This window comes from Pteropus medius, unplaced genomic scaffold (genome assembly GCF_902729225.1).
Source record: "Pteropus medius unplaced genomic scaffold, Ma_sr-lr_union100, whole genome shotgun sequence".
Lineage (NCBI taxonomy): Eukaryota > Metazoa > Chordata > Mammalia > Chiroptera > Pteropodidae > Pteropus > Pteropus medius.
The window spans coordinates 3,225,589-3,253,484 of NW_024352784.1; the positions used below are offsets into that span (position 1 = coordinate 3,225,589).

The following is a 27,896-nucleotide window of genomic DNA, read 5'->3' on the forward strand; positions in this document are numbered from 1 at the left end:
CCATTCGTCCGTGTTTACGTAATTGATCCTCATGGTGTCACACCTTCAGTGTCACACACTTGGTATCAGTCAGCATCACACATCAATATACACAGTATCACAATGTCACACACTCCATGGCACATTCACTATCTCACACAGTCTTTGACAAGTGATGTTACATACTTGGTATCACTCAGAATCACACCCAGTGACTCACCCACTCTCCATTCAGTATCCCATGACTGAGGTCACATACTCGCTATCACATGTCACAGGCTCAGTGTCACACACTCAGAAGAACACCCACTGCCCCACAATAAGTGTCTCAGTGTCACCTCAACATCACCCTGGGTCCCACAAGCTCTTCTCTCCCCTATCCACAGGGCACAATTGCCAGAGCTACTGCCCCATGTCAAGGTTGTTTCCTGTTGTTGTGCTCAGAGTCCTCAGCCACTGCTTGTTCTTTCAAGGATTTCCTGTTGTCAGGGTCCCCATCAGGCCGAGCCCAGCCTGGGATACACAACCCAAAGCCCAAGGGCCAGCCAGCAGGAACCCAGGGCCCCTCCACCCCCCTCATTCTGGCTGGACCTGTACGATTTTCCCTTGTTCAGTCAACCGGGATCTTTGTGTGCCTGAACTTGTGCTGGCTCCACTGAAAGGGCCTCTGGGCCCTGCCCCACTCCCAGGGTGCCCAGGCCTGTGCTTCCCAGGAGAGGCACTCTTGGGCAGCCAGGAAGAAGCTGACTACATTGTCTGAACAGTGTGGGACAAGACCTTAGCTGGTCTAGGGGCTCAGTCTACAGCTGCTGGGAGCTAGAGGAGACGAATAGACAGTGGCTGGGGGTGGACAAAGGGTTGGAGGTTAGAGACTTAGGGAGGAATTCCCAGAGGAAACCAGCCGAGAGCAGGAAATAGGAGGAAGAGGAAGAAAAGACATAACAGGTCCAGGCACCACACAGGAGCAAAGGCTTGGAGGCAGGAACTCAAGAACAGGGCTGACAAGGATGAAGACAGGAACTTGAGAAGGAGAAGGTTATGTCGCGTGATTTGGAGAAAAACCAGTTTCTCTCCTATCAGCTTCCTCATTTTCCCAAAACCAGCATGCAGATTCTGGCTCCAAGCAGGAGAATCAGGGCACGCCCTTCCTGCTCTGCCTTGGGGGCCCTACAGATTGCCCACAACAGCTGCCAAGCCCCCTCACCTCCTGCCCCAAGCCAGCCCGCAGGAAGGACACGCTGAGGCCAGCACACGCTCCCCACACGGCCTGAGATAAATATTTCCCGGAAACGGAACTTGTTCTCTCTGTGTTTACAGCCAAGGACCAGGCAGTGTGGTGGGGGAGGGGCCAGTTAGAGGAACCTCGCCCTGGGCCTACATCTAGTTCAGCACTGCCTCGACCTGCTTGCTGTGCCCCTGAGCCAGTCCCGGCTTCTCTTTAAACCTCCATTCTAAGCCCTTAAGGGGGCAAGGCCTCACTGAGCCTTGGCCTGCCCACCAGCCTGGCCAAGCTTGTGTCTTCTTTGGGTGTAAATCCCTGGTATTTGATGTCTTCCCCTTTAGACTGGGCTTCTCTGATGTCAGGACCTGTGTCTGCCCATCTTTGTTTTGTCCTCAGTAAATCAGGGTTTGGGACAGATGGATGAACAGACAGGCTGGGGTGGCAGCTGAGACCGCCTCCCTGGCCGCAAGTCGCTGCACACCCCAGGCCTGTACAGCCCGACAGGTGGGTGCAGACAGATGGCAGGGCCTCAGGGCCCCTATGGATGCCAGATGCGATGGCCAAGTTGTTGGCAGCAGCTCCCTCTGGGCCATGGAGCATCATCGAGACCACTTGCTCCTGATGTGCAGAATCCAGGAGGAGGCTGGCACATCGGCCAATTAGGAGCATTCACTCAAGAATTTTAAACACAGGCTTGAAAAGTCCTGCCTGCAGCAGTCCCTCTAGCTGCACTCCAATGCTCTCGCCTGGTCACCTGAGCTCCACGGACATGTTGGCCCTTCTCCCAGAGAGATCTGGCATCATGCAGCTTGCATGCCCTTGCATGAGCTGTTCTTTTCACCTATGAAACCTTTCTCAACTCCCATGACAATCCTATCTTACATGACCGCCCTGGCACCTGGGTGCCAGGTGCACCTGCCTACCATTATCTTACCATGCTGGGCCCAGTTATTCACTATTGGTAGCCTCAGCCTCACCCCAGGCCCTGAGACCAAGCATTCCTTAGTCCGGGCGAAGAAACGGACTCAGGAATAGAGAGGTTTTTGGAGCTGGATTCTCAGTAACAAGCCGGCTGGGGCTGAGTCCTTGTTCCAGGCTCCTCTATTTGCTGTCCCCAGTTCTGTGCTGCTCCTCGTTGCCCTCAGGTGGTCTTCTCAGAAGCTGAGCACATGGACCGCTCTGACTATCCAGCTGATCTCTGGCCTCATCAGTCAGTGGCCTTGACCCTCCATATCTTTCAAAGTTCCAAGGCTTCCTCTTCCAGGAAGTCTCCAAGACTGACACCAATCCAGCAACTGCCCGCTTCTTAGAACTACTCCCAGCCCCTCACAGTCATTCTCATTTAATCCGAAAGCATTTATTGAGTACCTCCTATACACTAGGCTTATGCCAGGAGAAATAAGAGATGGCCTTGGTTCCTACCCTCCTGAGTGTTAACAATGACATTGGAAAGGATATATAACCATATAGGGTAATGTTACCCAACTGTAAGCTCAGGGAAGCATGGGAGCTGTAAGTACTCAAGAAAGAGGAGAGACTGACTTGACCTGGGGTGGAGGGAACAATCTGAGAAGATTTAGTAGAGGAGGTGACATCTAATCTGGGGCTTGAAAAGGGAGTAGGTGGAGAAAAAAGGGCAAGGCACTCCAGAGAGAGGGATCAGTACGAGCAATGGGCGGGGCGGGGGGGGGAGGCTGTAAAGAGCTGGGAAGAGCATTGCCATGGCTGGGGGCAAGGGGACGACATGAGGGGGCCCAGCAGGCAGGGCCGGCAATGCCACGCCAAAGGGTGTGGTCTTTACTTATTCCATCGGCAGCAATAGAGGAGCCAGTGCTGGGCAGCACATTCAGGTGCTCAGTGTGGGTACCTGTGCCCTTGTCTGTGTCTGCCTCTCCCCTATCCCGGCTAGGGCTGCCAGCACAGAGAGGGCACGGACTCAGTGTGCCCAGTTTACTACATTACTGCCACATCCAGAGGGAGTAATTGCCCTAGTCCCAAAGGAAGATTCCAGGCTGAGCCTAAAGAGCTCCTCCCCCAGGATGACTGGCTGGCACAGGGACCGGGGAGCCACCCCAGAGGGTGTGCTGAATAGACACCTGCTAGATGGGGAAGGGTGCTGACAGTCATGCTCTCCTGGCTGTTGTGCTGCTAGTGCCAGTAGAACGTGTCATGCCCATGGAACCTCCATGGACCCCAGCCCAGCCCTGCAGTGCGCCCTGCCTTACAGGGCACAGCCTAGTCCTGGCTCCAAGGAGCTCACCCTTGAGGGAAACAGGGAGGGTGCCAACTCCCTCCAAGGACCTACTGTGGGCCAGGCTTGGCCCAGGCACCTCACACATACTGTCCTGTGACTTCTCCTAGCAGCTCTGCTGTGATTATGTCCAATAATGGTGATTATACCCAATAATGATGGAATTTCTTGTCCTCCTGATAGGCAAAGAAATTGATGTTCAGACTGGTTAAGGAACTGGCTCAAGGTCACACACATAGAAAGTGATGAAGCTGAGACTTGAACTCATGTCCATCCTACCCCATGGTCTGTCCACTAGATGAGGCCATATCGTCGTCCCCACCTCTACCCTGACAGGAGGGCTCCTCATCATCTCCCCACTCCTCTTTCCTCTTCCCCTCCAGCTGTGCCTATAGTCTGAGCAATACCCTAGACTCCCTATTCTCTCTAATCCTGTCCTTTCTATGTTAGGGAGTCCCAAGGACAGCACCCATCTCTCCCAGAAGGGCTGAGCATGGACCTGGGATGGGGCGCTAACTGAAGCCAGAAATACAGCAGACTCTGCTAAGAGGCCAGGCAGTACCTGCCACCTTCTGGCTGGGTGTGTGGTGGGGACAGGACAGAGCCGAGCACTGAGGGGCTCATAGCCTAAGATCCCACTCTGAGGGAGAGAGCCGCAGGACCCAGATAAAGGAAACGTGGAAAGAGAACAGAGACAAAGGGAGCAAATGGAAATGATCCAAGGAGGTACCATAGCTAGGGTGAGGCTTGGTGGGGCTGGGAAGGAGGAGCAGAACTTGAACTTGCAGGGAACAGGGCCAAGGGTGTAGGCAAAGGGGGCTGCCCACAGAGGCACAAACAGGGAGCCTGAGCCTGACTCCTTCCCTCAGGGCCCAGCTCCCATCACTCAGGAAGGTCTCAGCTTCTCCAAAGCCTTCTACCCTCATGGCTTCCTGGGTGGATGACAAATACAGTCTTTCTTGGCGGGTGGCAGCGGCTGCTGAGACACGGTTGGCTCCCAGGAACACCATCTGTCCCAGCTCTGGGGGGAGCCCCCATCACTTTGGGAATGCCATGGCCATAAATAAATTAATAATGACTTTACAGCACCCCCTCCCTTCCTCAGCTCCCAGCTATAGAAACATTCTCAGGGCCTGGACCGACTTCCCAACAGTGAGCCCATGCTGACCCCTGTGTCCCAGGGCCTATGTGGGCATCTTCTTTCCCATCTTATTGGAGGGCAGGGAGAGAGCGAGGGTTGGACATGAGACACATCTGGGCTCCACTTGGCTCTGCCCCTGACTCACCGTGTGACCCTACTAGGCCTCTGTGGCCCCAAATGTGAAAAGAGAATAAGAGCTTCTGTCTCATAGAGAAGCTGTGAGGATTGAAAGGAAAGTGTCTAAAGCTCCTGGTATGGAGGAGGGGCTGATATAGCAGCAGCCTCCCCTTCCTCTCAGCCAGGACTGGGCACAAAAGTGGGCTCATGCTAGTCTTTCTGCTTGGTCCATATTACATGCACCCCTTCTCTGTGCCAACCTTCACTGTCCCCAGGCCACTCCATTTCTGCTGCTCAAGGACCCTCTGAGCACTGAAGATTCCTAAAAGGCACCCCAAGGCACAGTGAGGGTCTGGGAATGGCACCTTTCATCTCAAAGGAAATGCACTCACTGAGACTCAGAAATGAACAAAATCACCGTCTCCTCCCCCCACCCCCACCCCCACACACACCTCCCTGGCACAAGAAGCTCACAGTTCAGAGGGGGAAGTCATACAAAGTCACATAATGGAGAAAACAGAGCACTAATGGCACAGACAGCAGAATGCCCCAGCCTCTGACAGCCAGGGCAGGAGAGCTCAGAGGAAGGAATGCGAGGACGCAGAGGGCTTCCTGGAGGAGGAAAGGCTAGAGCTGAGCCCAGAAGGATTTGGGACGTTGAGGCAGGTAGAGGCCAGCAGGGATGGTTCTGGGGAAGCGGGGATGGTGCTGGGGAAGCAGGAATGGATGAAGGAGGGACTGTGGCCTGACTGGAGTGGCGGAAGGAGCAGGGAAATGGGTAACACGGAGAATTTTTGAGCAGAAAAGTGGGTAACATGGAGAATTTTTGAGCAGAAAAGTGACAAGCTCAAGTTTGTGTGTTAGAAAGATCCTTCTGACAGCCACATGGAGAATGGCAGCAACTGAAAGCAAACACCAGCCAGGTGTCCAGGGAGAAGACAGAGTCTCGACTGGGGCAGGCAATGAGAATGGAGAGGAGAGGAATTCGTGAAATACTTAGGGTAGAGAATCAACCGGGAATTGTTGGTTGAGGGTGGGGAGGATGAGGGAGGAGTCTGAAATGCTGAAATGACTCCCAGGTGACTTGAGATGGGAGCCAATCCTCAGTGGGAGGGAACCCCAGGCAGGAATAGAGTGAGGGAGGCGGTCTAGGTGTGGGGTGACCCTAGGCTGGAAGCAGTGGGGCTGGGGTTCAGCTCCAGCCTCCCGGTCCTCCCAGGGGTGGGGGCAATGATCAGACTGGCCCCTAGCCTGTGCCCCCACCCCCTCAAGCCCACCCACTCCTCCCTTCGCTGAGCTCTCACCTCCAGTCGGGCGTGTCTACTTCCTGGGGGCACTGGCTCCTGTGCAAGGAGGTCCTGGCTGGCTGCAGAGACAAGAAGGCCAGGGGCTCAGGCCTACCAGTCTTTCTCCCCTCTCCCCAGCCTGCCCCCTCCCAAGTCCCCAGCAGGTCCAGGGCCTCCTGTCCACAGGCGGCCTGGTCCAGGGAGTCTTGCCTCATTGCACCCTGCTCTCTTACCACACTTCCTTCCTGCTCCCTGCTTCCCTGGGCACTTCTACTCTGGCATAGTCCCTGCCCCTCGAATCTCAGAATAGGGCCAAGCTCTTTCTTTCAGCCTGGAGCCCCTCAGAAGTGGAATCTACCACATTTTTACCCTTTCCCAGGCTCCCTCCACTTTTGCTTCTCTCCAGGGAACTTCAATACCCCTCTCTAAGCCTGTTTTCCCATCTATAAAATGGGATTTGTAATGTCCAGTTGAGCTCTCAGCCAGGGTTGCTATGAGTCCTAAATGAATACAATCATGTGTCTGAGCCCCCAATCCCAGCCTGGTGCCCAGTTGTCTGGGCTCCAATTGGGTGCCCCAACCTGTGTCTCATTTTTAAAGCTCCTCAATCCTGGTAGACACACCAGGGACCTGCTCACATGATCTCTGGGACCCCACCACCCAGGTGGTGCCCAGAAACCTCAGCCTCTCCCAAGCGCTGCCCAAGGACTGGCTGCCCCTCCCCACCCCCACCCGACAAGCACATCCAGGCATGGGACAGGCACAGGCGGTGGGATATTCTGAGCCTGGCTCCGTTCCCGTCAGCTGCTGGCCACTGTGCCAGCCTGGCGCGGGCGCATGGGCTGATTTGATTTGGCAGCTTTGGAAGCATGTGGCGGGGATGAGAAAGGGGAGGGGGGATGAGACACCCATCCTTGCTAGGAAATAAACAGGCTCAGGCGCTCAGTGAGCTGAGGGGAGGGCACAGTTTGGTATGGGAGATGGTTCTGGGTTCCCTGCCTGGTGCCCCTCTCTTCTCGCCCAGACCCTGGATGCCTGCCCATGACTACTGGGATCCTTGGGTTACCACAGGGATGACAGCAGCTGCACCTGGTGTGTGGATGCTTGTGATGTGGCTGTGGCAGGGTGTCTGGTCGTCCCACATGTCCTTGTGTCCCGTGGGGTCTCCCTGCTCAGCCATGCCTGCAGCTGGGCCTGAGTGTTGCCCAGGATGACTGGGTCTGCATGCAGACTCTAGATGTGGCCATTTCCCACAGTGACTATGGCCACATGGCTGAGCCTCTGTGGAGGACTAAATGCGGCCAGGGCATGACAGGGCTGTCCATGCGCCTGAGTCCACTGTAGGGCCTGGTAAGCATTGGCTCTGGTTTGTTCCTTCCCTCTGTGCAATGACCCTGCTAACCCAGCCATGTCCGGCAGAGGAAATGACGAGGGCCGAGATAAGTGCCTGACCCCACGGCCCATCCCTTTTGTCCACAAGCCTGAGCCTTCTTTTCTATGTTGGCCTCTGATGGTCCACCCACTCCTCCTTAATCTCATCCTCCTGCCTACCCCTGCAGTCAGAGCAGGCCAGCTCACTCCTCCCAGAGGCCCTGGGTACCTACACCACTCCGTTAACATGCTGCTGGGGACCAGGCTTGACAGCCTCCAGTTAGAGAATGGAGGCCGTTGGGGTCAGGGGTTCTGATTCTTTGATCTCGGCACTGAGAGGTTAAAGGTGTGCGGTCAGACCAGGACCCTAGTCTTAAGGGGTCCACAGGCGAGAACTGTGCACCAGACACCAGCCGGGAGCTCAGGGTAGGGCTTAGCCTGCTTTGGGGAAGATGCAGTGTCTCATCTGTCACCGCCTCCCCATTGTCTCATTGTCCTCTGGGGACCTCAAGGCTCTCCCCACCCAGCCACAGGAAGCTGAGCTTCTCCTGGAGACAGAAGGAGGGAACACTGAAGGAAGGGCTCCAGCACTAGGGGGAGACTCAGCCATGCCCTGGGGGTCACTAAGGGGTAACCTAGGCCCATAGAACTCAGTTGTCACAAAGTAGCTAGTGGGATGAAGAGTCTGTAGAGAGGCCCTGGGGGGCTTCCTGGAGGAGGTGTGTGGTGCCTCAAAGGAAAATAACACTAGGTTCCAGGACAGCCTCCTAACTATGAGATACAGGTTTTCACCTGGGACTTGTATGTATTCATGTATGTACTTGAATGTGTCCATGAGCATGCATCCTAGTTATGGAGTCTTGAGCTCTGGTCTATGTCCCAAGGGCAAGATCTGCCCAAGGTAGGGGTCAGCTGAGCTGCAGACACAGTGACAGAGAAGAGAGTAGTCTGGACAAAGGAGAGGAAGGGAGAACAGCTCAGGGCTGTGGAGAGAAGCCTGTCAGGTTAGTCATAACGCAGTCAGTCTTCAAACTCAAGACACCTGATGCCAAGGACAGTGTGCTTCCATGACCTGGGCCCTGCCACAACCCACTGTGCAACTTCCCCTCTGGGGACCGTCTCATCTCTGAGGGGACCCTCCCCTCTCTGAGCTACTTTCCACATCTAAAGAATAAAAGAGTTGGACTTGATAATCTCCTAGGGCCCTTCCAAGTCTCACAATCTTTTGAGAGAGACTGATACACAAAGACAGCCAGAGATGAAGACTTTATGAGAGGAGAGTGAAGGACGGGACAGCAGGAAGAGGAGAGTGACCCAGTGAAAAGTGAGAAGAACCCCAGGAGGCCCACTGTGGCAGGGTTCCCTGCTGGAGACACTATTCTCAGGGCCAAGACAGGAGGTGTAGACAATAGAGCCTTGTGGATGACAAGGAGCAGCTGTTGCCACACCATCTGCCTTCTGGCCTGTGGAAGAGAAAGATGGAGGGGTGATAGACAAGGGCTCTGCCCTCCTAAACCGGAGTCCCGCCTCCACTCTTGTTCCACAGGTGTTTCAGGAGAAAGCGGGGAGCTGCAGGCAATGGGGAGCAGCAAGGACTGGGAATCAGGAAGCCGGGTTTTGGGCCTTGCTATGCTGTGTGACTTGGGCCCACTCCTAACCTCCGTCACCTGATCTATAAACCCACCAGGCTGGGAATCATGCAATGGGACTGGGTTTCTGAGGGACCCAGCCAGGGTAGGCTCTCTAGAGGGCTGAAATCTTTTTCTCCAGCCTGGATGTTTCTCCCCTGCCCCAACTCTGGCAGGGGGGTTAAAACATGTACACAACTTGAGGCAGCAAGCCACTGGACAGATGAACTGGCTTTGTGCCAGGCTGGGCTGTGGGCCCATGCCCAGGGATCACCCATGTCATCAGCCCTCCAGGCAGGATGCCTGAGACCCTTCCCTAAGCCTTCTCACAGCCACCTCCAGGGTCCTCCTCCCCTGGCCTGTGCATTCAAGGAGTGCCGATGGGTCATCAGCCAATGCCCACATTGCCCCTCTGGCTGCCCTGGCTTCTGTCGTAGTCTGAGGTTCTTGTACTTGGGGCCCTAACAGGCAGGGGCTTGTATGTTTCTGTGTCTGTGTCCAGGAAGTATTCATGTCCTGTTTTCCCCCTCAGACCGGGGCTGCTGGGGACCAGGGCAGGGGTTAGCAGGCCTCTCCTTCATCCACTATCAACATTTCTTCCCAGAGACTTTAGGGTCTGGGAGACAAGGGCACTCCTCTCTGCCATAGTCTGAAATGGTTGAGGAATAGAGGCAGGGGGATGAAGGAAATGACTCTTTACCCTGCAAGCTTAGAGACTGGCAGACCTCACATGTGTACACAGAAAAATTTTTCTGGCGCAGGAGAAACAGCCTGTGTGATCCAGGTCGAGAGGCCTGGCCCCTTCTTCTCTCCCTTACTGAGGGTGGGGTTAGCTCACCACTCCAAGAAGCTATCTGTCTCCATTGCTTCTTGTTCTGTTTTAATAACTGAACATCGACATTAACAAGACAGGTGGTTGCAGCTCTTCCCAGCAGCCCCATTTAGAATCATTGAATCATCAAATCCTAGAATCCTGGATTCACAGAATGTCCGCATCTTCGGCTCCTGGAATCTCAGCGTCTTAAAGTCACAGAATGTCGGAATCACACAACCACGCCTCCATACAGCCCTGGCTGAGAGCTGAGATTCGTGGACAGCTAGAACCCCATACACTGATAATGCTGAATTCTCAGTCATCTGTCCTTAGGGTTCGTACACTCCTGCCTTGGAGAAATGGACCCTGACTTCCTCCTGTTACAGGTGAAAAATGCAGCCTGGAAAATGGTCTGTGTAAGATTAGAAGAGTGGGAGCCAAGCAGGGCCCAACCCCAAGATAACAAGATGGGACCTCAACATTACAATGTTCTGAAAACTGAGCAATTTATTTGAAAGTTACCCTCTGCTCCTGCAACTCCCTCACCCTTCCCTCTCCCCTAGCAACCATGAGGGGAACTCGAGGGACCAACTCCCTCAAGATGGGGGACAGGAAAAGCAAAATGTCTGCCACCTGAAGCTACCAGCCAGAGGGTAGGCTCCCCAGAGGAGGTGCCTTGAACGCAAGACCGGAAGGTCCTGGAGTCTGCCAGGGTCTAACCACACCAGAGGCAGCAGCTTCTAGGAGGCCAGATCCGAAGTGGAGGGAAGCGGTTGAGGGTTACAAGTGATATTAGAACCACCACATATGTTCGGCATTTTTATAAATTTACATTTTAACTTGTTTTGGAATGTATTCATACATAGTTTGATTTGAATTTTATTAAGCATTGCATTTCACAGGTTGTTCTAATTTTTGAATTCTGAACACTCTCTGCCCAGGGCAGATTCGAGGCCCCATGGTCTCCTGGTCTCCATTTAGCCTCAATGCTCCTGTCCTGGGAGGCCTTCCTGAGACCTTTCGGTCCTTAGAGGGCCCTGACACAGGCCCAGGCATCTGCCCTCAAACTCTGTCTTCCCTCATGTGACACTGGGGGCCACACTCTCTCTATCCCTTCACCTCTGCTGATGACAGGCTCCTTCCTCCACTCCTCATTCCTCTGTCCCCTTCCCTCTATCCTTGACATTTCTGTGTCTCAGCCTCGTCACCCCTTGTCTGTACCACACTGCACCAGTCCCCACACAGGCAACCCAATCTCCTGCCCCCCTCCTATGCACGCTCCACCTCATGGCCCCGGGGGACTCCTTAGCACACGAGTCTGAGCCATCCCTGCTCTGCTTTCAACTCTTCCCTCAGTGCCCAGTTACCTTCAGAAAATGTCCAAATTCCTTGACATGGGTTATAAGCCCTGCAGAATTTGGTCCCTACCAGCTTCACCAGCCTCTCCTGATACTTTACCACCAACCCTCCAAACCCACCGATTCAGCCACCCTCGTAGTTCAGGATCCAGCTCCACGGGAATTGCAGAACCTCACTTTCCTCCCTGTCTGTCGCCAGCAAGCTTCACATTCACCATTCTTTCCTTCTCTGTCCAGAACTTTCTCTTGGCTCATCCCTTAGCTCTCAGCTTAGAGATGTTTCCTCCTGGAAGCTCCCCGACTTGCCCCTCTCTCTCACTCTGGGCTGAATCAAGGGGTCCCAGTTCTGTCCCACCATGGCTCCAGAGTTTCTGTCCAGCATTGCCCTCACTACACAATCTATTGACATCAGTCCTTGTCTGTGCTCCTCCCCGACCCCATCACTTGCCCATCGTCAGCCCTGATACCTAGGTCTGTCTCCCTGCCACAGAGCAGATATGCTGTTAATCAGACTTAGGGTAATGTGTGGCAGAACTTTAAGGTGCACACAATGCTCACCTCTACCTTCCCTCTCTATTAGGGACACATAGTAGGTGCTCACTTAATGTCCACCTACGAAAGCCTGGCAGTATACAGTGAGTGGCACGGACAGGCAGGGCTGAGTTGCTTGCAGGAAGTGAGAATCCCTGGCCTAAGCGGGGGACTTCCTGGAAGAAGCATCTGGGAAGATCCTCCACATGTCAGTTCTAAGATAGCAATTGAGGACAGGCCATAGAAAGTCCCCAGCCCAGCCTTAGGGGCTTCAGAGCAGATCATCAGAGGGGGACCAGAGTCTGCAATAGGGGAGATCCAGTGGCCCAAGCCCAGGACAGAGCCACTGGAGAGTTGGCAGTGCATTCAGGGAAGGCTTCCTGGAAAGGGGTTACTTCTGGCTGGTTTGGGGCAGGGAAGAAGGTGGAGATAAATCAGATTGGAGAAAGTGGAGAGAGGCAGAGATATAGAAGAGAAGGTTCTGTCCCTTCTTGTCCTTCACCCCTAAGAGAAAAGGGAGGTGGGAGGTGGATGAGCAGGAGAAGCAAAGAAGGCCAAGGCAAAGTGAAGATAACAGCAATGCCGACACCATGGCCAGGGCGGGTATGGATGGCTGGGGCTGGCAGGGAGCAGGTCCCCAGCTGTGGCTGGGAAACGTTTCCTGTCTTCTAGCCAGAGGGGTCATTAATAACCATTTACCCGCCACAGGCAGCACGGAGGCCAGCCAGGGAGCAGCATGTGCTGGGGCCAGAGCCCAGCCTGGTGTCCAGGAGAGCTGTATTCTGGGACCAGCCCTGCTGCCTTGCTGTGAAACCTGGACAAGTCGTCTGACCTTCCTTGGTCTCTGGTAATGCTGGTAAAAGGAGGGTCTAAAGAGGAGGCTTCCTAAGTCCTTCCCCCTACCCCAGTCTGGGTCTCAGTTTCCCTAGATGGCAGTTGAACTGCCAACACTACAGGGGGTTATGAACATCTGATGACTGATATGAGCATCTGGACTATGGCAAGTCCAGTTCAAGACACATGGGATGGGCAGACCTGACCCAGCTTCTGAAGAGTGAGCCTTATTGAACCAGGTGCATATCAGGCTGGGAAAACACAGAAATGAGAACATCTTTCCAGAGCCTGGGGGCTGACAGTGTGGCTGGGCCAGGAATATGAGGTTTCTCAGACACAGGAGGTGGGAGCCCCATAAGGCCTGTTTTGTCACTGATATGACCCTAGCAATTAAAATGTGCCTGCCTGGTGCGTAGCAGGTGCTCAATAAATGCTTTTAGACAACTGAATGATTTAATCTGTTAAATGAGACATCTGTGAAAGGAGCTTGGAATTTGGAAAGAGCTGCCTAAAAGATGATGATGATGATGATGATGATGATGATGATGATGATTCTAGCCAAAGACAGTGGGATGGGCAAAAACCTTGTATGTGAAAGCTTGAGAAGGCTGGAGGCCCAGGAATGGCAATCCAAAGTCCGATAGTATCGCTTGGCTGCCTTCAAGATCCCTTTTTCCAGTTGGGCCGGAATCTTCCTTAGCCCCAGGTCACATGTCTCTGTTCACCCAATACCCTCTTCGAGGCCCAGGCCAAGACTGCTCACTTCAGAGGACCTTCTGGAATGTGATGCATTGGCCCCCAGCCCCTTCCCCTGATGGACTCTGATAGTCTCTGTGTCTTCCAACAGTATAGAGTCCTGGCCTTTCATGCTCTCCAATACCTGTTGGCAGGCTGCCCAGTAAGGTTTCCTCATACTTTTCTTTTAAGAATATGACCTGGATCCTCCTACTGAAGGGATCTCCCCCATCAGACTAAAGGATCCCCAAAGGTATGACCAGGCCTCCTTTTTCAGATAAGGGTCTCTGTGAGGACAGGAACTATTTCCCCCATTAGAAGGGGAGTCAACAAAAGTGGAGACAGACTGAGGTCTTCTTGGTTGTCTCCCAGCCAAGGGACCCTAATTGAGGGTCATGCAGAAAAGAGAAGAAGACAGGTCAGCATGCAGAAAGGAGTACTTGGCTGCTCAGCACCCCAAAGATGATGTGAGGAAGGGCATTGGGCCACCCAGGAGACTAAGACTTCATGGTTGGCAGACTCGCCCAACTCCAAGCCTGGCCCAAGGTGCTCTTGCATCAAAGAGGTGCCACTGGGGATACCACCCAAGTCTTGCTGTCTGCGCCTGAATTCCTCCTCTCTGTGGAGCACTGTGAGATGGTAGTAAGCACGGTGACCTATGACACGTGCATCCTCTCTCCACCCCCCTCCAAAAAATCTCGGCTCAAAACACCAGACAGGCTAAGAGGAAAAGAACAAAGGTTCCCGGACTGTGACATCGCCCACCGCCTGCCTGTCCAGGGCCTGCTCAGCCGGAAACCCAAGACAAAGGCCTTGGTCAAAGCAAGGAGGATGAAGGGCAAAGGGTAGACGCAGCCTGGCCTGGGGGAGCCATTCGAGAACGTCACTGGGCATCTCTGGGGACCTAATTGGGAGGAAAGCAAGGACAGGATGGCAGCCAAGCTCTCCTTGTACACATACGTCACTCCACAAACATTTATAGGACACCTGCTGGATTCCTCATACCCCCAACATTACATACCTTGTTCCTCACCCCACACACCTTATGCACACATTGCCTTTTACCTCCACAGCACATTCCACAGCCTGCAACACCCCCTACACCTCTTATCTTCCTGGACACCCCTCACACACTCCTCACCACACACATAAACAGGTCACAAGGAGAAAAGATCACACAATCCACACGTCGCATCAAAAAGTCACATAGCTCACACACCCACACTTCACACTGCACTCACACTCACACTCAACCTCCCACCATGCACCTCACACCCCACACTCACCTACCTAACCAGAGACACGCATACAATTAAATTCAACACACCTCACCCAGACATAGAGATACATCCTGCATAGATAATGTGTACACCTAATGTCACACTAAATGCCACACGTTTGTGGACACAACCCTTCAGCGTAGACAATCCTGCCTGCACATGCCTCCCCCCAACGTGCACGTGGACACTCACATGGACACGCACGTGCACGCGCGCATGCGTGCGCGCACACACACACACACACACACAGAGTCAACCGGCTCCTTGCCTTGGACCCCTTCGCCCTGGCTGCTGCACTCTTTCTCATCCAGAGTTGCTCAAACAGCCACCACACAGACACATGACCCTTAAACACCAACACACAGGTCCTAATCAATTTCCCAAGCAAGCCCAGGTTGTATGCAGTGATTCTATGCCAGTCACTTAGGCTGCAAACACACTCAGGCACACACAGCTCCCCCTACCCTCACCCCCTCTGCTAAGTCATCCAATGAAAGCTTCCCTTAGGTCCCTATTCCTGGCTACACACAACACAATAACATACACAACCACACAATCAATCCCCCATGCAAGCTTCCCCTACAACTCCATCCCACGATGACAAACACACTACCACATACATAGACGTTTCCTACACACACCAGTCATATATATACAGCTGCCACTCCACACCCACAACACAGCCTCCCTAGCCACACATGTCATGCAACATCATACACTCACAATCCTTACACTCACCATAAGCCCCTGAGAATGCCCCCAAATAATCCCACGCACGATGATGCATGCAATGCTACATGAAACAACACACATGATCACACGAAAGGCACACCCAACACATGCAACCCAGCCTGCCCTACACAAACACACACCTCAGAGTCACCCAGCCCTGGACACCTCCCACCACAGGTGACTGACAACAGATTGCAGTTTATTCCTCTCCTCCCCCATCCCCAAATCCCAACTGCCCCCTGTCAAGACCAGGGCAGCAGGGATGAGGGGATTTATAAATTATGAACCCCAGTGCTCCAGTGTACCACCCCCACCTGCCTTAGATCCCTGGACACCACCCAAGGGCTGCGCATTCCATGTTTAGTCCCTTCCACCAGCGCCCACACGATGCCATGCCTGACAACATGGGAGGGAAGGAGACCTGGGGAACCGGCCCAGCATTCTGAGTCTGACCCCTCCTCACCCAAAAGCAGAGGCAGGTATATGGGGAAGGGATGACCACAGGGAGAGAGACCTAGAGAAATTGAGGGGGGGAATGACAGACAGACCAAGAGAGGCGGGCACATGGGCAAAAGAGGGCAAACAAGAGAAACAGAAGCAGAAAGAGAGGACATCCAGAAAGACTCAGAGAAGCCAGAGGAGAAACTGGAGAATAAAGTGGGACCACCACACCCAGAGAGAAACAGGAGGAGACAGTGTGACTGGGTGGAAAAGACTAGGTAGCTTCTATACAGTAAGGAAGGAGGGAAAGCAGGAACAAGGTTGGAGGTGGGTCCTGCAGAAGAAAGAGAAACCATAATGTAAGGTGTTTGGACCCCAGGGTAGGGGCCCAGGTGAGGACTGAAGTCCAGATGTTTGAGTGGGAATCCGTTTCGGGGAACAGATGAAGCTGCAGAGTGGAGGTTCAGAAGCTTAGGGTGAGGCCCAGCTCGGAGGTGGGGTCCTGGCTGAGAGCAAGGGGCTCGAGTGCTCTGGTGTGCCTGGAGTCTGATATACGTAGTGGCAGTTCAGGGGTCTGGCTGGGCAGGGGTCCTCCACTAACCGGGGAGGCAGGGGGTTACAGACTTGAACAGAGCTCTTGGTGTGGATTGGGAGTTCAGTGCTTGGGGTAGGGTCCTGGATCAGAGTCTGAGACGAGGTTTGGACTGTGAGCTGGGGCTTCATGGGCTCCCGGACTGGGCTGCAATCAGAACTAGGGGAGGGGTCCCCACTCTGAGGAGAGCACAGGGGCGGGGTGGACCATGAAGTCGGCGACTGCACGCTCCGCGGAGGACCCGGCTGGGCGCTGCCGGACACCCGCTTCTCCGCGTGCCCAGCGCGGGTGGGGGCCCCCCTACCTGCAGGCTGTCGGCGCATGGCGGCGGCGGCTGCTCGTCCGGCTTGAGGAAGACCTGCTGGCCCCGCCTGAGGAATTGGACAACAGCGATGAGGATATGGTGCAGCACCAGAACCATGCTCGCAGCCACCCGCCCGCCCGTCCGTCTGCCCCGCCGCTGCGCTGGGTCAGTGCGTCCGCGATAGCTTCCCTAGGTCCGCGCGACTGTCCTCCTGGGCCCCGCCCCGGACCGCCCACTCCCCGCCCCCTGGCCACCGAGCCCCGCCCACTTCCCCGCAACCCTGGACAGCACCTCTCAGCTAGTCCGATCTTCGGACCCCATCAGATCCCCCACCAGATCTCACCTCCCTCATCTCTCCGCTCTCAAGTCTTCCAGCTCGTCCGCTATTAGGATCCCCGCCAGGTAGCCGGCCCCCAGCCTCCGCTCCCTTCTCTTGCCTCTTTGTCACTCCTTTCACTATCTCGCAGGGGTGGCCTCTCAGAGCCCCTCTCCAGTCCTGGCATATCCTCTCCCCCCACCACTTAAAAAAGTCATGGAGCCAAGCCAGAGCCCAGCGCAGTGAAAGAGGGTGCGGGGGTGGAAAAGAGGGGAAGGTGCCGCTGACATAATACAAGGAGCTCTGGGATTTCTCCTCTTCCAGGAAAAAGGGGGGACGTCAGAGAGAATTTTAGAGGTCGATCCGAGACGGACAGGCCCTGGGAACAGTAGCAAATCTGTGAGGGAGGCACGTGCGCACAGACACGAGCGCAAACACGGATAGGCGCACCACTTCTGAGTAGTGGGTAGGAGCACTGGGACCCCAACACTGGGCAGGCAGGTCTGCGTTGGCGTCCTCGGAAGCCGGAGAGAGTGCAGGCCCCAGTGCCACACAATCCACAGTTTTGCGGTGGGACCCGCGCGTCCGGAGCGCAGTTCTCCGCAGAGCTGCCTCTGCGCTCAGGCGCCTGCTACAGCCGTGACGCTCCTGCGCCCTCTGCTGTCCCATCGCTGCGGCGCAGCCCGGCCCTATTTGCCGTCCGCCTGGGGGGCGGGGAGCGGGGAGGGTCACCCGCATCAGCTCACTGCCTGGATGCACCAGGTTCCTAGCCTCTTGGCATAAGATCAGTTGCCGCGGTGGGACGTGTCTGGAATGGAGGGTGCGCCTGGCCTTTGCCAGCGACTTGCTGCATGACCTTGGTCAGATCCCCTCCTCGGTTTCTGGGCCTCAGTTTTCCCATCTCTTTCACAAGACTGCCAGAAGAATCAATGCTGAAAGGCCCTTGCTGTGGTCTGATCTGAATCCCTCCCACTGCGCTGCAGACCCCTCTCTCTGCAACTCTCCTCTCCCCCTTTGAAGGGTGACTCAGTGAGCCCCCAGCCTCCCAGCCTCCCACCTCACTGGGCTGATTCATCTGGGCCCTTTCTCCCTGGGGAGTGATTTCCTCAATGTTGAGTCACTGAGCCCAGTTCTGGACACAGTCCAGGCACCTGGCACATAGGCTGTGCCACCAGCCCAGGAGGAGCTCTTTCATGACAGGATTTCTCCCACCTTTCTTTCTGAGGCCCAGCTCTGGACATGTGGCTTCTTCTCAAACACCTGCAGTGACTCTCTACCACCAGGACAATAAAGCCCAACACCTCAGCCCGACATGGCAGACTCTATAAGTTAGAACTGGCTTGTTTTTCCAGCCTTGACCCTCTCGCCACCATTCCTTAAATTTATACTTCCTGCTCTTCTCAGATGGGTGAATGACTCATTCTCACCTCCAGGCCTTACCCGTGCCATCCCCCCACCCACCTCAGTGCCCTCCACATCCTGTCAGTCTACTTATCATTCAGGGGCCAGGCAGAGGCACACCTCCTCCAGGAGGCTACCTTAGTCCTATGAGTTCCCCTTGATGTGTCTTTCCTGGGAGTCACGCCTGGAGGCATGGGGAGGGATGGAGAAGCATCTCTGTCGCTAAGTGATCCAGACCAAGTCAATGTATTTTACTGCAACTTCAAACTGGGGGCAATTTGTCCTACTTATTAACACTATAAAAAACATTACATGGGCTAAGATGTGTAAAGGTTCTAGCCCAGAGAACAGCCTCTCTTCCCTTTTATGGCCTCAGTTTCTTGCTCTATAGAGAGGGTGACCAATGTAAGGGCTTATTGTAAAGAGTGAGTCTGAGCCTAGTGCACAAATCTCTTGGTTAATCCCTAGCACCTGTCACCAGGTCAGTCCTAGGCTCGGGCGGCCTTGGTGGGACACAGGTAACCAGGAGGGTATTGGCAAGAGACATTGGTTCTCTTGACTGAGGGATCTGAGCCCATCTCAGATCCCTCAGTCAAGAGCCAACCCTGGCCAGGCACAGCTGCCATCTCCCGGGCTCCCAGCTCTAGGCAGAATCTCCACAGTACCCCTCTTGAGAAGTTACCTCTTAAGACTTACTTGGTCTTTCATACTACAGCTCAATAGCTGGGGCCCCAGGAACATGGTCTGTGACTCCCTCAACTCAGAGAGATTTGTTTTGTGTCACTCCTTCAGATTTAAGCACTCCTCGGAGGATGTGAAGCCTAACTTTGTCATAGACTTGCTGTGTGATTCTGGGCAGGCTACTGCACCTCTCTGGACCTCACTTGTCCCATTTGTGAAATGGTAACACAGATTCAATAAACAAATTTCTTTTCTTCCTCCTCCTCCTCCTCCTCCTCCTTTTTGTGATGCTCGGCAGAGTACAGAGCACTTTCACAAACATCCCCTCATGTAATCCTTCAAATTCTTCAATTAGTCCCCTCTCAGAAGAGGCAACCAGGCTCCTTGAGGTGGCAAGGTGACAGGCCTTGCCTGATTTCTCATGGCCGGAAAGTGACCCTTGCTCCAAGACTAGGACTTCTCCACTCCCCCAACTCTATATTCTGTGATTCTGAGCTGGATTCTCACCTTAGCTCATGCCTTGGACACCCCCCAAATCCCAGATATTTTTAAATGTTCCCAGGTGATTCTAATTTGCTGCCAGGTTTACAAACCCTTGATTATGCATCTTGTCCCTGGTTGATCTCAGTCCCATGGTATCGAGGATCAGGGATGGCTCCTAAGGACTGAGTGTATACATCTGGGGCTAGGGGTTCTATGAGGGGCTTTAACATTTATTAAGCACTTACGATGTGCCTCACATTTAATCTTAACAGCAGTATAAGGTAGGATCTATTGTTAGCCTCATTTTACAGATAAGGAAAACTGAGGCCCAGGGAGACTAAGTAACTTGCCTAGTCACACAGCTAGTAAGTAATGGAGCCAAAATTCAAACTTAGGCTGTCTGACTCCAATCTATGCCTTAAATTCATGTTCCATCTCTTGAAGAAAGGCATGTGAGAAAAATAGATTTTCCCACTTCTCTTCCGGTCCCTAACAATGCAGTGACTGAGGGTCCTCCATTCCCAGTCTCGGAACCCTCTGCTTATCTCCGCCACAGGAATGACTGGCCCAGCCCCTCCTGTCACCTCTTTTCTTCTCCCCACTTTATGGGTGACTCTAAGCTGCCCAGTGGCCCATCTACCTCAGAGTGGGTATTTTCGGAAAAGGTGACTCAGCTGAGAGCCTGGGTACTAGGCCCGCTTGCTCTCAGGCCCTGTCCAGGAATCGGCCCTCCCTCGTTCCTAATAATGACAACTCTGGGCCACTGCTTACAAAGCATGCCTTCACCCAGGACAGGTGTGCAGACTTTCCTGCTTGCCATCTCTCCATCTGAGAGTGTGGCATCAGCACACCCTCAGTAGAGCCCAGATCTGCTCCCATCCCCCATAACCACGTGTCCTTCCATGAGCCTGTCAGGTGCCTGACATGCATCTATCCTGTTGCTGTTAACCATGACCAGACTACTGGAAGCTCTCGTTCAAACCTCAGCCCTACCCTGACATGCTGGATGATTTCAGGCAAAGCTCTGGCCCTCTCTGGCCTCAGACTTCTCAGGAGCTGTGAAGGTTGGCCTGGATCTCTTTGAGGGCTCAGGGAGCTCATGTAGAGAGAGGCAGGATCCAGGTAGGCCTAGCTGGGCAGAAGGCAGCTCTCCTGAGCAGGCAAGCCTGCTCAGGCACGCTAGGCCCAAGGACTGAGCAAGGACCAGATTGTAGTATAGAAGGCTCCTCAGGAGAGAGTGTGTGTGACTCAGTCTCTCCATGACTTGGAGTGGAGCCCATGGTCTAAAAGAGGGCTCCACCATCCAAGGGGCCCTGAAAAGGGACAATCCAAGAAGCATCCTGGAGGAAGCTAACATCTCTGAGGGTTCTGGGTCCATTAGAGCCTGTCCTCAACACTTCAGCCCTGGAAAGGCCATGGGGTGTGAGTCACCCTTAGGTAGCTTATACATGTGTACATGTGTGTAAGTCCACAAGCATGATATGGATGAGGGAGGAAGAGGGTATGAGTACAGGTTTGTAAATTTGTATCTTTGTGAAGATATGTGATACTTCCATGGTATAGCTGAACAAGTGTGTGTACACATGTATCTACAGAATGTGCATATGTGTGTATGCAAACAGGTATGTGTCCATGTACAGATGTAAACGTGTGCACACATGCAGATATGTGTACAGTTGTGTGTGTGCATAAGTGTCCAAGTATGGCACATATATGCATTCATGTGTGAATGTGTATACATATGTGTGAGTTTGTGTGTATCCAAATTCACACCAAACAGAGGAGCTACCTGTAGCCACTAGCCCAGGTCAGCTCTATGTGTCTGTTGGCTGTGGCTCCAGATGTGGGGGTTTCCCTCACAGGGAAAGAATCTGGCCGCAGGCAGGTACTGGGGACAATATGGATTTGGGCTTTGGGTGGTCAGGGCCCACTCCGAGAGCCCCTGCAGCAGCTCTGAGTATGAAAGAGCACAGGCCCATGGGATGAGGGGGTTGGGGTGGGTCAGCCACAGGTCTCATTCATTTCCATATCATTTCCATGTTATTTCCATACACATTTGTCTTGTCTGCAGCAGCAGATGGCTGGCTCCATGACCCTGGAAGAGGAAGGGAACCTATGATTCTAGTCCAGGACTAATCCAGGACCCGCTGGCTCACTTTAGGTTTGAGGTTCAGGGGACTTGGCACACCTTTGGCCTTAGTATCTGCTTCTTATCATCCATAAACCCTAAGATCTTTCTGCCACACAAGGCTGCCCCAGGCCATACACAATCATACACTCACTGTCTTTCCACAGATACATATTACTCTCAGTCCTACACACAGAAACACATCTCTCCCTATATACATGCTTACATGGCTCCTACACAGAGAGGCACAGGTGGGCACGCCTGCCCCCATGCCTCCTTCAGGGACATCCATATCTGCTGGAGTCATCTTTTCTTCACCCAAGCCTGAGTCTGCCTCACCCCCATGGCTCCCCATTGCCTACAGGATAAAGTTAGAGCCCTGGTCCTGGACTTCAAAGGCTTTAACACACACCCACCACCACCCCGCCCCCCGAAAAACTTCCTTTCCTGCTACACCCGAACTCTGCCTTCTGGCCATACATCCCGCCCACCAGTCCTCTAGCCAGTGCTTCCCATTACTCCTCCACACTCCTGCCAGGTGCTCAGCCTTCTCACTATACTGTCTGCTCCAGGGGACAGTGCTCTCTGTTTTGCTCATTTCTGTGGCCCCAGCGTCTAGAACAAAGCTCGACCCAGAGGATTTGATCAAAAAGACATCTATCAGCCATACAAATCAGTGGGAAAATCTCCCTACCGGCCTGGTCTTTCCCCCTATGTAGGACTTGCCCAACTGTATTTGCCTCCCTGTGTGCCTCCCCCCATCAGACCTGATGCTCCTCAGGAAGATCCCAGGGCATTGGGACCCCTATAATGAGGCACAGGGATGTCTGGAAGGAGGGGCCACCTGGGCCAATCACACAAAGCCCACTTGTCCCAGAGAAGAGGCCTCCTGACCACCTTTCCCCATGGAAGCCCCCTTCTGAAGTCACCCTGACTGGTGATCCAGCCTTTGCTTGCACACTCCCAGAAACAGGGAGCTCACTTTCTTCAAAGCCAACCCCCTCCCTTGTGAGATGGCTCTGCCTGATGCTGACTCCTCCTACAGCACCATCCTGTCAAACTCTGATTATTCTGAGCCACAATTCCCATGGAAACCAGGAAGGAAGATGAGCAAAAGGAGGGGCAGATTCCAGCTTTCTCAGCAGCTCTACCAACCTTCTCAGCTTTGGGCAGAGGTAGGAAAAGGAGCTCTTGGCTCTTAGCCTACCCCAGGGACAGGTAAATGGGTTCAAGGTGCTTGGACTCCCCTAACCCCAACTATCATCCTTAGGAGCCTGGGGCAGAGCAGAAAGTACAGTATGAGAAACTCTTCAGCAACTTCACCCTGGCCCCATCCCTCATGACCCCATCCCTCACTGAGCCCACCCTCACTGGGCCCCATACTAAACCCCATCCCCTCACTGAGCCCCACCCCCTCACTGAGCCCACTCCTCATCCTCTATGCCTCTACCTATCCCATCTCTTCTCACTGTGCCTCCTGCCTTCCAGTCTGCAGGACCTTGTGGGGCTGGGGTCTGCCCCGATTCCAGCCCTAGGATACTTCCTCCTGAGCCCTGGCTGACAGGCTGGGTGGATGGAGGAGGGTAGGCTGGTTCCCAGCCAAGAGTGGCTGTCCAGAGTCCCACCCAGCCTTGCCTGGACAGCTGTAGCTCACAGGCTGCCCAGCTTTCCTTCACTGGCTATTCCTGGGCTGGCCCTCCTCCAGAGGTGCCTCAGGCTACAGTCAGTCACTGACCCCAGCACTCCCCCCATGCACACACCGTAAGGGCTATCAAAGCACAAAAAAGTGTAAGAAGAAAGAAACAAAGAGAAAGAAGGAAGGAAGGAAGGAAGGAAGGAAGAAGGAAGGAAGAAGGAAGGAAGGAAGGAAGGAAGGAAGGAAGGAAGAAGGAAGGAAGGAAGGAAGGAAAGAAAAAAGAAAAGAAAGAAAGAAAGAAAAGAAAGGAAAAGAAGAAGAAAGAAGAAAAGAAAGAAAGAAAGAAGAAGAAAAGAAAGAAAAGAAAAGAAAGAAAGAAAAGAAAGAGTCTCAAATTAACAAGGACCCAAGGAAGCTAATATAAAACTCACATAGCTAAGAGACATCTGTCTCATGACAGCCCAGTCATGTTACATGGTTGTGGAACAAGCAGAGCTTTGTGTTCTAAGAAAATCAGAGCCTCTATTGTAACGCCCCATTATTTGAAGAGTCTATGCTTCTTACATTCTATGAAAATAAGAACCTGGAGTCCTGAGATGTAGGCACCCAAGATCTTAACATTCTATTATTCTAACTGCCAGGGCTCCAGAACTCCAACACCAGGGTTCCTGCCCCTATGAACCCAGTGGTCTGTGGGCTCGAGCCTTCGCAAATACCAGGTAAGAGCAAACCCCAGTTAACTCCTGCACATGTGAGGTGCATTCCAGCCTCCATCTTTTTACTTACATCCTTGTCCATGGGGGGTTAGAAGAGAGGAGGATTCCATTGCCCTCCTCTCTGCTAATTAAAATTTAACTTTAAAAGGGAAGGGAGGGCATTGCCATCAGTAACTACCTGCTGAGCACCAGGCCTGCTCAGTTGATCCACTCATTTAATCCTGAGATTACTAGCCCAACTTTACAGTTGATAAAACTGAGGTCCCAGGACATGAGATATTTGTCTAAAGTCACATAGCTAGAAATAGTAGAGCAGCAACCCAAACCTTGCCCCTGGCAAACCTGTGCCTCCCAATAGCAGGCTGGCTCTCCAAAAGATCCTGCCCCAACCCTACTTCCAGGCCCCTCCTGTTTTAGGGCCACACTGGAGCAGCTCCTCCCACCCCAGTGGTCCCCCAGCTCCAGAAAGCAGAGACCTTGGTTCCCTCTTCTCTAGCCTCCCCAAGCTGGAGGCAGCCTGGAGCCTACCAATTTTCCTGTCCTGACTGATCAGGTGCTAGCTCAGTTCGCAAAGACTCCGTGGTGGGACTGGGAGATGTGGCATTTGTTTCTAAGCACCCGTCGCTATGGAAGCCAGGTGATGCCAGCCCAAAGCCTAGCAACAAGGTGCAGTGTGGTTCAGGGTGGAGGGCATTGTCAGGGGCTTCTGAGGAAGCTGGAAAAGGGGAAGGGTGGATTACTCCATTCTCCAGGCTGGAGGGCTGGACCTGCCACCTTGGTTGGGCTGGTGAGGGGGAGACAGGAGGGAGAGGGGGCAGGACCAGGCAGGTCCTGAAAGACTGAGACCCAGAGATAAGGACAGAGAGAGACTCACAGAGACAGACAGAGAGAGTCCAGAGACAGCAAAAGGCAGAGACACCATCAGAGAGAGGGAGATGCGGGAAGGAGGAAGAAGACAAGAACTGGTCAGAGTTGTAGAGACCACTTAGACAATTGGCAGGAGCGGCCTGACTCCCAGACAAGCCAACTTCCAGGGAGAGAGAAGGCATGCCGGAGAGCAGAAGGAAGCCCCAGGGGAATGACAAAGATGGATAGATGGCGACAGGAGGAGATAAGCCTGAGGCAGGAGACAACATAGAGGCAGATAATAAAAGAAGAGAGCACTAGGAATGGAGGGGCAGGCAGGGTAATGCAGACTGGGCAGCCGAGCAGACAGGAGCAGGGCAAGATGGTGGCAGTATGAGGACAAGGGCACCGAGGTCACAGGGATACTGAGCTGGCCCTAGTCCTGGTCCCTACTCCTGGGTCTGCCCTTCTGTGGCATGGGCGCTACCAGCCTTGTACCCCCACTCCAACCACCTGGCCTCTCCTGCAGAACACAGAATCATCCAGACACAGACCCTCAGAAGAGAGACTGGTCAGAGATCCTGATGTCTCTCTTACCCCCCAGACCAGGTCTTGCCTAAGATCATCCAGCAAGGCAGCTTCTGAAACAGGAAATCAGGCCTTGGGAACTGCAGTCCAGAGCTTCCTCCCCATCTTCACCTGAGTCTGACCACTCCTTGGTTACCCATGGAGGCACCTTCAGTACAGAAAGCACATTTGTCCCCTGACCAGAGTGAATGTGCCTAAGATGGACCCCATTCACTCCCTTCTTCCTCAACAACAGGCACTGTGTTGGGGCCCTGGGGACCCAAGAATGGAGCAGACAGCATCTGGTGGGGAGATGGTCCACAGTTGTCCCTCTTGGGGTTGTGACTGGGGAACCCAGTGTGGCCTGGCCCCTTGGCAGGCACTTGATTAATTGACACTCAATTAATCCTCACCATAACCTATTAAAAACAAAAGACTGAGGTCCTCGAAAGGAAAGTAACTTGCCCTAACCACCACCAGCAAATGAGGTACCTGAAGCAGGACTTGAACCCAGGTCTCTTGGGGCCAGTACAAATTGGAGAGCCTGGTGGAGGCTCCTCTGCCAGGGCAGAGGCAGCTGCTCCAGAAAGGGGCGGGGGCAATCCCAGCCTGCGCAGGGGCCCTTTCCAGAGAGAAAGTGGGGTTAGGCCCTAAGCTCTTCTCTGGCCACCAATCCTCCTAGCACCAGACTTCCCCGACACATGCCAGAATGGGTGACAGGGCTTGGCTAGACTGTCAGGTGTCAGGTATTAATCTCTGTCTCTCTCTCTTCCCCCTCTCCAACTCCCCCAATTGTAAACACTGTCAGCACCACCTGACAGCCACTCTGGGAGTTCATGTGCCCTCAGAGGCACCCCATCAGTCCCTAACAGCCTTGCTCTCTCCAGACTTTTGAGAGAACAATACAAAGACTCATTAAGTGCCTACTATGTGCCCCTGGTGGTGCGAAGTACTTTACATTCATTATCCCATTAAATTATCCAGAATAGGCTTAAGTAGGAGGGCAGCTCCTGACCTCTGGACTGCCTGCCCACCCCCGCAGCACCAGTAGGTCCAAATAGCTGCCTGGAACTCATAGTTTGATTCTCAGCAGTGCTCATGTTAGGGGAGGGTAGGGGAGTGAGGAAGCAGGGGGTGAGGAGGTGGCAAGGGTTGGCAGGTGGAAGGTGAGAGGAAGAGGGAAGGGAGAGCAACTGGGAGAGAAGGCAAGGATCAGCAGGCTGCTGCACATCAACCTCACTCCACAAGCACATACTCTGCATGCTGGGCTTGGGCTGTAGCCCGGAAGATTGACCCACAGCGCCATACTCCCCTGGGCCCCAGTTCCTGGAGGGCAGTGCTACAGGGAATATCGATTGATTGACTGCCTCCCAGCTGCCTCTTCCTGCTGCTTGGAAGGCTGCCTCCTCCGCACAGCTCCCCAGCTGATCAGTGTCACTGCCAGGATGAGAGTATGGGGGCAGCCTGGGGACAATGAGCAGTGACCCCTCATCTCTTCCTCAGTCTAGCACTTTCCTTACTCCTCAGAATCCTGGATCAGGTAAATGGACGGTGAGTGCAAAGGCTGACATGGAGGCTCACATTTGTGCATGCACGTGTGTGTGTGTGTGTGCATGTATACATGCTTAAATAAGTCAGTAGGGCAGGGGAATTGTAAATACAAGATGTGAGCCATACAACCTGGGTTCAAATCCTAGCTCCTCCATTTCCTGGATATAGGACCTTGTACAAATCACTGAACCTCTCTGAGCCTCAGTTTTCTTATCTGTACAGTGGGGTTACCAATAGTACCCAACTAAAAGAATGAATGAGATTATACACACAAAGCTCTGGCACAATACTTGTCATACAATACTTTCTGATATATAAACATTTTTATTACTGTTACTGCGAGCATTTGTGCGTGTGTGTGTGCACGTGCATGCGCATGTATGCATGTGTAAGTACTCTTGGAAAGTCCAGGAGGGATCTCTGGCCCTCCAGCAAGGGTTAGAGGCTGCTCTCTAACCCTCGACCCCCGCTAGAGTAGAGGCTGCAGACATACTCTCAGCTCAGCCTCAGAGAAGGAGGACATCCTGCATCCTCCCCTCCCCCCACCCCACACAAAACCCTGTGCTGGGTGAGGCTGTATGAGGGAGATGGATAGCTTCGTGGCCACCAGGCAGTACTGGTGATTAGGAGGCTAATAGCCCAGCATCTGAAAAGGAATGGGAGGAAGGCTAAACTGTGGGGCCATCCATCAAAGCTAGCAAGCCCAGTGGGATGGAAGAGAGGCAAGGGGACAGCTGCGAGGTGGGGGAAGTGTAGACAAGCTAAAGGCCAGGCAGCCAGGCTCAGCCCAGCACTGACCCATTCAGTAACCCTGAGTGAGTCACTGTAACCTTGGGACCTCAGTTTCTTCACCGGGACAAGGGGGGATAAATGTCTTTCTCTCTGCCTGGCTAAGTTCAGCTGCAGCAGACCCAATATCCAGGCTCCAGGCCCGGAGGGGCCCTGGGGAGGATGT

At 53.7% G+C, this 27,896-nt stretch overlaps 1 protein-coding gene across 3 annotated transcripts in view; it reads right to left on the reverse strand.

The window, feature by feature from the left end:
* The window catches only part of PDE2A (phosphodiesterase 2A), an 87,607-nt gene that overhangs the window by 44,372 nt on the left and 15,339 nt on the right, over positions 1-27,896 (reverse strand). Inside the window, exons 2-3 of one of the 3 annotated variants that reach the window (XM_039847961.1) lie at positions 16,617-16,683; positions 6,015-6,076 (exon numbers count right to left, since the gene is read on the reverse strand). In XM_039847961.1, coding sequence (XP_039703895.1) covers positions 6,015-6,076; positions 16,617-16,635 — 81 coding nt within the window. In that variant the 5' untranslated portion in view covers positions 16,636-16,683. Of the gene's footprint in view, positions 1-6,014; positions 6,077-16,616; positions 16,800-27,896 lie in introns of those variants that run through there. The other 2 variants (XM_039847960.1, XM_039847959.1) reach the window with 2 other exon arrangements.